An 8,745-nucleotide genomic window follows, 5' to 3' on the forward strand; every position below is an offset into this window, starting at 1 on the left:
AACTTACTACTCCACTTAATACTACTGCCTATGCAACGACATCTCTTCTTTATAATTTTTAAAATATTTTTTATTTAAAAATATATCAAAATAACATATATATATATATATATATTATATTTTAAAATTTATTTTTAATAATAATACAGTAAAATGAATAAAAAAAATTAAAAAATTGAACTGAGAGAGCTTTCTTCTTGTATGGTCAAACATGGTCATCCAACTTATCGTTCGGGGAGAATCAAAGAGTATGCCACGTGTACTTACTTTTCATTAGCTCTGGTGGCTTTATCAGATCTCACTAACCCTAGTACAATATCTATATATACCACCCCTCTCCTCTACCTCCCTCCCTATCATTCCCTTTCAATTTTTTTTTTTGTGTTTCAAGAATTTTCTAAGATTTAAAAACAAACCACCCAGATTAAAAAAAATCACATTTCCGAATTGAATGCAATCAAAATCTTTCAATTTCATCCTCGCAAAAGCCAATCAATTCCAATGGCGGACGATAGGAGAGGCGTTGTTGGCTACGCGCTGTTGCCAAAGAAACAACAAAGCTTCATCCAAGACTCACTGCTCTCTCTCTGCAAATCAAAAGGCGTCGATCTGGTGAAAATTGATCAGGACCGTCTATTAACTGATCAAGGACCGTTCGATTGCGTTCTCCACAAACTGTACGGTGAACATTGGAGGAAACAACTCGAGGAGTTCCAAATTCAAAACCCTAATTCGACTATAATCGACTCGCCTGCGTCAATCGAACGACTCCACAACCGAATCTCGATGTTACAAGTCGTTTCGGAGCTAAAGATCGAGTCGGAAACGGACACATTCGGCATTCCGAAACAGATTGTGATTTACGATAAGGAAACGCTTTTCGACCGGCAATCTTGGGAGTTCTTAAAATATCCGGTCATTGCGAAACCATTAATTGCTGATGGTAGCGCAAAATCGCATAAAATGGCTTTGGTTTTTAACCATGAGGGTTTAAATAAATTAAAACCCCCAATTGTCTTACAAGAGTTTGTTAATCACGGCGGCGTTATCTTTAAAGTTTACGTGGTAGGGGAATTTGTCAAGTGTGTGAAAAGGAAGTCGTTACCGGATGTTTCCGAGGAGAAACTGAAGAGTTTGGAAGGGTCATTGTCGTTTTCGCAGGTTTCGAATTTGACTAGTGATGAGAGAAATGGTGATAAGTATTATAAGTTAATGGATTTGGAAGATACTGAGTTGCCACCACAGAGTTTCATTACCGATATTGCTAGAGGATTGAGGAGGGGATTGAAGTTGAATTTGTTTAATTTTGATGTCATCAGGGATGCTAGAATTGGGAATAGGTACCTTGTGATTGATATTAATTACTTTCCTGGGTATGCCAAAATGCCCGGTTACGAGACTGCTTTGACTGATTTCTTTTGTGATTTGGTCGGGAAGAGTTGGAGTGAGGAGAAAGAGAAAGATGGGATTGATAAGCGGCAGCTGGTGTGTAATTGTGATGTGGAAGTGAGGAAGATTGTGAGCAATACTTGTTGTAGTGATGGGGAAGAGCAAGAGAAATCACCCATTCTTCAAGTTTGAGCGGGGAAGTAGAATACTAAAGTAGTGGATAGCAGTGGGTGAGGCTCGTTGCATTCATTGTGTGGTGGCGAGGAATGTTTCTGGTTATTTGTGGGCTGGATGGAGATGCACATTTTCTGATAGGTAGGCGGGGGGAGGGGAGGAGCAGGAGGTACCGTGGTGGAATAAATAGTTTTGTTGCCTCTTTGGTGGTAGTTTTAGCCTCATGACAACATTTACATGGCGTTACAGTGTTGAACATGTATATTCTGTCAACAACTGCTCTGGAGTTAGGTAATTCTCAAATACTCTTCAAGTTTTTAGGGAAGTTTAAGTTGTACTTTGAGGCTTTCTAAATGTTTCCTTTATTAGAAGTTGTTTTAGTTTAGTGCAATTTGGCACCTTTGGTAAATGGAGTTTACTTTTTTGTCAATGAAATTTTTAATCTTACTTTCTTTGCCTTTTGTTTTGGTTGATTGAAGTGCTTGTTTCCATGCTTGAACCACTTAATTTATGAAAAGTTTTCCAGTACAATTGGAGATCTATAAGGGTCGCTAACTTGGTAGATTTAACAGAATATGTCTCAACAGATTAGAGAAATGAATGCTTTTAGCATTTATTTAGAATTTTCTGTTGTTTGTTTGTAGCAGAGAATGAAAATTGGAAAAAATGTAAAAGTTTTGAGAAAATCCAGTTTCCAAATAGCTGGTTCTATGAGAAAAGACACAGTTGGTACAATGCTAATGCACAACCCTTGACTGTTGCATTTGATTGCAATGAAACCTCCTCAGATGAATTTCTATAAGTTGCATGAGTGTTTTGGAAAAGTGTTTGATATCCTATTAGAAGCACTCTGAATGCAAATGCAAAAGCAAATGAATACTGAATGCAAATGAAATAAATACTTACTATCTTTTTCTACGAATGTCTGCAAAAAGGAACTGCATGCTAATCACTTGATTGTTAATGAATGATGCTAAACCAGTATGGAGGAAGTTTCTAGTGGTGTACATGACTAATAGTTTTATCGTTATACCTCTTTGACCCAGTTTTAGTAGTTAAATAGGACTGTAGTCTTTTATTTCAGCTTTGTATGATGCATGCGTGTCATGAGTATTGCTTGGATTTCTGTGTATGCATGTTGAAGGGAGTTTGATTACTGCATTGACATAGAAGAGAAGGTTGGCCTGTTATGTTTAGGGTATATTTAATATTTAGCATAGGGTTATCCTTTTGTTTTCTTATAAGTTACTTTCATGAGGTTTACCTATTGATACTAGGATCGTGTAACACTTCGGATCCAGCTGAAATTTACTGGTGTTAAATCCCAATTCGTACTGGATTCCAAGCTGTTGCGCTTTGGTCTGATTCTGACTATGAATCAGTCAAAAGCTGCAAATTAAACACTTTATGCTCTTTGCTTGTGGTTGAGTAGTCTGTCCAAAGTATGTTAAATGCACATTGGGCTTGTTCAACACCTTTTGACTCTGTTTAGAGTTGACAGAGGAGCTAATGTTTCCCCTTTCTAGGAACGTTTGCTAAAGAAACAGATATTCTTAGATACATTTCATAATGGGTAATGCTAAAACAGACACGATCAATGGCTGGACTAGTGTAAGATCAATGGCTGGACTAGTGTGCGACCAAGAGTTCATTTTTAGCTTTGTACGTTGCATGGAATTAGCATCTCTTGCTCTAATCTAATTTATTCATTGTCAGATTTTGACCATATGTGCTCATACTCATTAAATATTTGTGTGGCCACAAATGCCATTATGTAAATTCCATATTTAGATACACCCTAGGCATATTTGCACTTTGCTTAATTTGGTGGCTGTGTTATGATTAATTGTCTTTTTGGAAATGTATTTAAGATTTCTCTCTGTTCTAAGTTTGTGGTGGATGCTTGTCCACACACTTGAAGTAAGTGTTGTGTCCTCCACATAGAAAACACAAATGCAGTTCTTTCATATCAGTGTCAGTGGTATCTTGTTCATGTTATGAAAGTTAACTTGCACTTGGTTCCAGGTGATATATGGTGTTAATCCCATAATTGAGATTATATATGGTAGGGAGATCGTTGGTATTAGAGATGTAAAAAACGAAAATTAGCCCTCAAACGAGATGAGATTGCAAAGATATGGCAGGGAGATCGTTGGCATTAAAGAAATAAAAAAAATGACGATCGATCCTCAAACAATATGAGATTACACAAATATTGCTTCATAAATCATCATCATTCTGGTTTTTACTTATAGCCCGCAGCGTTTGAAACTGTTAAAAAAGAGAGATAGGAAGGAAAGAATTTTAGAAACATCTAGTAAATCTTGTCTAGAAACTTTTATTCCTTCAAAATCTCTATGCCCTTCCTATTTGGTCATTCAGGCTCGCCGTTTCTACTGATTGGTTTCTTTGAATGCTCAAGGTGTCCAATGACACCATCTAATTCCTGGAGTCATTCCTTTTCAATTTCAACTTTTGCTTTGAACAGTTCTGCACTGAAATGAAGAACTGTTGTTTCGTAGATGTGCTCCAGTGTGGTTATCGGTCAGTTATTTGTGATTGCTTTTTATGTTCTTGGTGTATGCTAGCTGTTTCTGCAATTCTAATAAGAATCACTATAGCAATCAATGAAATTTAAGTCGCAACCAGAAATTGCTGTGGTGGTTGGATTTACAGTTCATGTACTAAATGGGATTTAGCTCAACAGCGTTCAATTTGAATTGTTCATGAACTGAATGCAGTAGTCTCTGCATACCCATGTTTACTCATTCTGTGCGAGCTTAATGATCAGAACTTAAGAGTCAAAAGTTAGGTGGGAAAGCTCAGCTAGTATTATTGTGCTTATTATGGTTCTGTCATAATTTCTATTTAGCTATCGACTCTTGCTGGAGGATTCTGACTTCTGGTTAATTTATCTTCCACGTTAATCATTGTGATTAGCATGTATCCATTGCATTAGTTGCAGCTGGCCGAGCTGGTTGCCCCTAGTATTGCCAAGCAGCAAAGTTAAGACAGCTGCCTTCCATTTAGTTAGGGGCCACAACCAGCTCTTCTCTGAAGGAGTTTGAGCAGTGCAAGATAGATGGTGCCGTACATTCTAGAATTTATTCTAGCATGTGTCTGCCACATTTTAACTTTTCCATTTCCTAGATAATCATACAAGTTCATAGGAGGAAGATCTTCTAAGTTCCAAGTGCTCGTCTGTTACCTATTTTGGCTAGCAAGATCTCCCATATTCAAAGGATCTATGGATGTCATTCCTATAAACATACTGGATATTGTGATTTTTGTCGAACAATCTTGCAGTACAAACAGCATATTTGTTCGTTGAAGTGATATGGGATGTGAAGTAAATATAGCATATGTAGCATCTTGGGGATAATGTGGAGCTTCAATTTTATCAGTACTGATATTAGGCTCTTCAGTGACTTTGAATTAGGTGGAACATTGATGCTTTTGATCTTAAGGGTTGCTGGATTATGGGTGGGGTACAGGTTCTTACAAATGATACCGCTTTGGCAGTTATAAGTTTTCACATTCAAGGGCGATGCTTGAGAAAATTGGGAATCTTCTCTTTACTTGCACGTATTCATTTGCTATGTTCCTTGGAATATAAGGAGTTGCAGTGGGATTGGCGAACTTGGCATATGGCTATGAAAGGAAATTTATGCATCATGTATGCATCATGCATGCGTACGTGATGAATGTTTTTTCGGAGTTGATGTGAAAGATCACATTAAATTTCTAGATGCAGGAATGTTATGGTTGCGTGCATGTCATGCTATGTAAACTTCATATTATACCTGAACTTGATAATTTAAGATGTAAATGTATATGCATGCTGGTGGTACACTGGATCCCAGACATGGTTCTCAAACACGAATGATTATTTCTAGATTTGTAGCCTAACTTGTTGATTGTGCTTTAGATTATGTTATTGGGTTTAATTTATTTGTGTTTTTATTTGAGTTTAATTATTGATGCTATTTTATTTTAAATTTCAATTTAATTTTAGTGGATCTTTGGTTTAATTGTTGATTGTTTGAGTTTTACTATTTATTTATATGTTTTTGACATTGTAGTTAGTTTTATGATGAATTAAATAAAAATTACAGAGTTTTATATTTTTTTTCATCCCTTTCTTTTCTTTTCTTTTTTCTAGCTCTTTTCTTTTTTTTCTTTTGCTTTTTCTTTCTTTTTTTCTTTTGCTTTGCCTATATCTAACAATTACAAGGTTTTTTCAAATTCTCAAAATTCAATATCAGTTTATAAACCCTATAATTTGTGCAATTCTTACAAAACACGTGATTTATTAAAACAAGCTAAAAAAGAAAAATTATTAATGTGAAAAAAAATATCAATAAAAAAAAACTTTACACCTTGGCCAAACACCTTTTTTTTTTTTTTTTGGAGAAGTGTTAGAATATCTTTAAAGGGAGATGCTATTTGAAGAGTTAAATTGATAAAATAACATTTTGAATAGTATAAATATATATTTTTTAATCATGCATATTCCAATGAGAAAAAGCCATTTGAAAAGCCAATTGTGTTGGAGTGGGAGAAATAAGTGTTTTATTTTTTTAATGAGTTTGATGTCATTTTTTTTTAAATAGCTACATTTAATTGATTTATTTTTTTTATCGGGCCACTTTGTTGGTTTTGGCTTTTTTGAGACATATGTAAGAATAACATTTGTGGAAAAAAAATTATTTTGACATTTTGTTTAGCACTCCTTTGAAGCATATAAAACAAGCATGAAAGAGCTAAAATAATATATATATATATATTTTATATTTTTGGCTTTCTATTTAGCAAACCCCTTAGAGGTGTTTTAATTGTATAAAAGAAAAAAAAACTGTAGAAAATACAAGAGGCATACCCCAAGAAGTGCATTGTCCCGTTACCCAAATCCAACGGACTCTAAGAAGTGCATTGTCATGTTACCTAAATCCAACTGATTTTAGGCAGTAGGGAAAAAAAGCAAAAGCTAAAGAAAATTCAAATAGATCCGAAAACAAAACTGTATGAACAACTGTTGGGAATCCGATCAACTAGTTTATGAGAATCCTAAAATTGATTGACTAGTTCTACAAACAGAAACCTATAAGAACAAATCTAGAAATCGATCGATTGGTTTGTGAAAAACTCAAAACTGGTTGACCGGTTTTGCAAAAACAATAGACATGCTAAGAGGAACTCGAAGAACAACAAAACATAAGTATCTCATGATTCCAGAAGATGCCATATGGATATAAGAGTAGACAGAATATGATACTTTGGTTGTAGCTCAACCAATTAGGACTGGATAAGCTCAAAGATCTCCCCATTAACAACATGGTGAAGTCAATAAGCCTGGTGAAAGACCCAATTATTCCTCTCATACCAAATGAAGTAAATTGTAGCTGAGAGGATTAACTAAGCAAGCAGATGCATGAACTCATTCTTTTGCTTATAGTGCATGTATACCCACCAAAACAAATGTTGCCATATCATATAAGGCCAACTCATAAAGGTTTTGTTTATGATATCCCCCTAAACCAAAACAGAGAAAGGACACTAAAAGAAAAGATGATCGTGTGTCTAAACATGTGACCTATAAAGGATACATACTGAGGAGCTGATGATCTGATAAGCATGTAGTCTGTTAATAGTATTTAGGTGACCCATATAAGCAAGCTATATGATAAATGAGTGTCTCGGGATATGACCTGGAAACTAGAGGAGGGAATGTATAAAATTTATGGATCTCATATCTCTAAGAACCTTTCATGCCGAGTTGATAGGAAACCTTTTTGATGAATAACCCTTTCAAAAATAGTGATCTGGCAATGCAATCCTGAGATGGAAATGAACTGAGTCCCAAATAGGCTGAAGCTCCCAACTACCTGAGTGAAAAACTCAAATGCCCTTCTCAATGATGTCTAAGACCTTAGCATCCTAGGGAAGCCAAGTTGTAGCATCCTGAAAAGCTAGCAAAGCCCATAAGATTATTTTAACATTAAGCTTTGACTACTATTCATCTTTTCCACCAACTGACCAACCATCCATAATCGCAGCCCGCACTTACTTGCTACCACATTGCTGACCAATCCAACATCTACGATAACCATTGTTTAAAACACAACCACTGCCCAGAATAGCAGTAACAACTATAGTTGATAGCTCCTCTACCAGCCCAAAAATCACTCCATCCGACCTTTTTCACACCAACAAATCATAAGCTAGCCACTCCAGCCACCCAACATCGCAAGAGGTCCACCACGAGCTCCATGGACCAAACCATAAAAGGTTGCTAACAACGGATCATTTCATATCCATCAGAGTCATAACCACCACCATGTTATCAACCATCACCACAACATGGAGCTATACTTGATGTAGTGAAGTTTTTTCAATCCTGTAAAATTTTATGGGGACATCGAACCCAAGACACAGCTCACGTACGTTTATGATCATAGACGAGTTATGGTAGCATAACCTATTAATTAGGCTTTAATTTATGTTATCAAGTTTAATTTTTTGGATTTTTATTTGAGTTTGATTATTATTTTGGATTTTATTCTATTTTGTATTTTAGTTTATTTTTAGTAGGTTTTTGGCCTAATTGTTGGTTATTTGAGGATTTTATTATTTATAATTTTTGATTTTATAGTCATTTTATGATGATTTGAATAAAAGTTACAGAGTTGCAGACTTTTCCTTCTCCCTTTATCTTCTCTTCTTCGACTTTTTTTCTTCTTTCTTTGGCTTGTTCTTTCTTCTTTCTTTGGCTTATCTTAAATCTTTTTGGTCCCACATCACAACATCACAAGTGCATTGTTTATGCCGTGCAGTGGGATGCTACAACTGGATAATTAACTCTCAGTTCAGGACATAACATAAAATAGATGGAAAGCTATCTTATCATTATTGAAAGCTAAGCTTCTGTTCATCCTATATATATAAGGGCAAAGAAACTTATTTGTCTTCATTACCATTATGTTATTCAGAAGAAAAGTTTCCACTTTAGGTCAAGTCTTGATATGTATTTTCCTGGAGGATGATTAATGTTAGCTGATCCATCAAGATACCGGTAGATGGAAGGATCAAATTCTACTGGTATCCGTATCTGTTCACTTTTTATACGCAATCGCCGAATATTAGGTGGCAATGTGGGCCTATTGGGCCTACAAATCTTACAAG

At 35.4% G+C, this 8,745-nt stretch overlaps 1 protein-coding gene across 1 annotated transcript; it reads left to right on the forward strand.

Moving 5' to 3' along the window:
- Positions 1–336: 336 nt before the first annotated feature.
- LOC133689723 (inositol-tetrakisphosphate 1-kinase 1-like) lies at positions 337–2,015 on the forward strand. Its single transcript, XM_062109726.1, has one exon. The coding sequence runs from the start codon at positions 502–504 to the stop codon at positions 1,579–1,581; it is 1,080 nt and encodes a 359-aa protein (XP_061965710.1). The 5' UTR covers positions 337–501; the 3' UTR covers positions 1,582–2,015.
- Positions 2,016–8,745: the final 6,730 nt, after the last annotated feature.

The sequence above is a fragment of the Populus nigra genome, chromosome 1, assembly GCF_951802175.1.
Source record: "Populus nigra chromosome 1, ddPopNigr1.1, whole genome shotgun sequence".
Lineage (NCBI taxonomy): Eukaryota > Viridiplantae > Streptophyta > Magnoliopsida > Malpighiales > Salicaceae > Populus > Populus nigra.

Coding starts and splice junctions, on each gene's coding strand:
- LOC133689723 (XM_062109726.1), top strand. CDS start 502: ATGGCGGACGATAGGAGAGGCGTTGTTGGCTACGCGCTGTTGCCAAAG.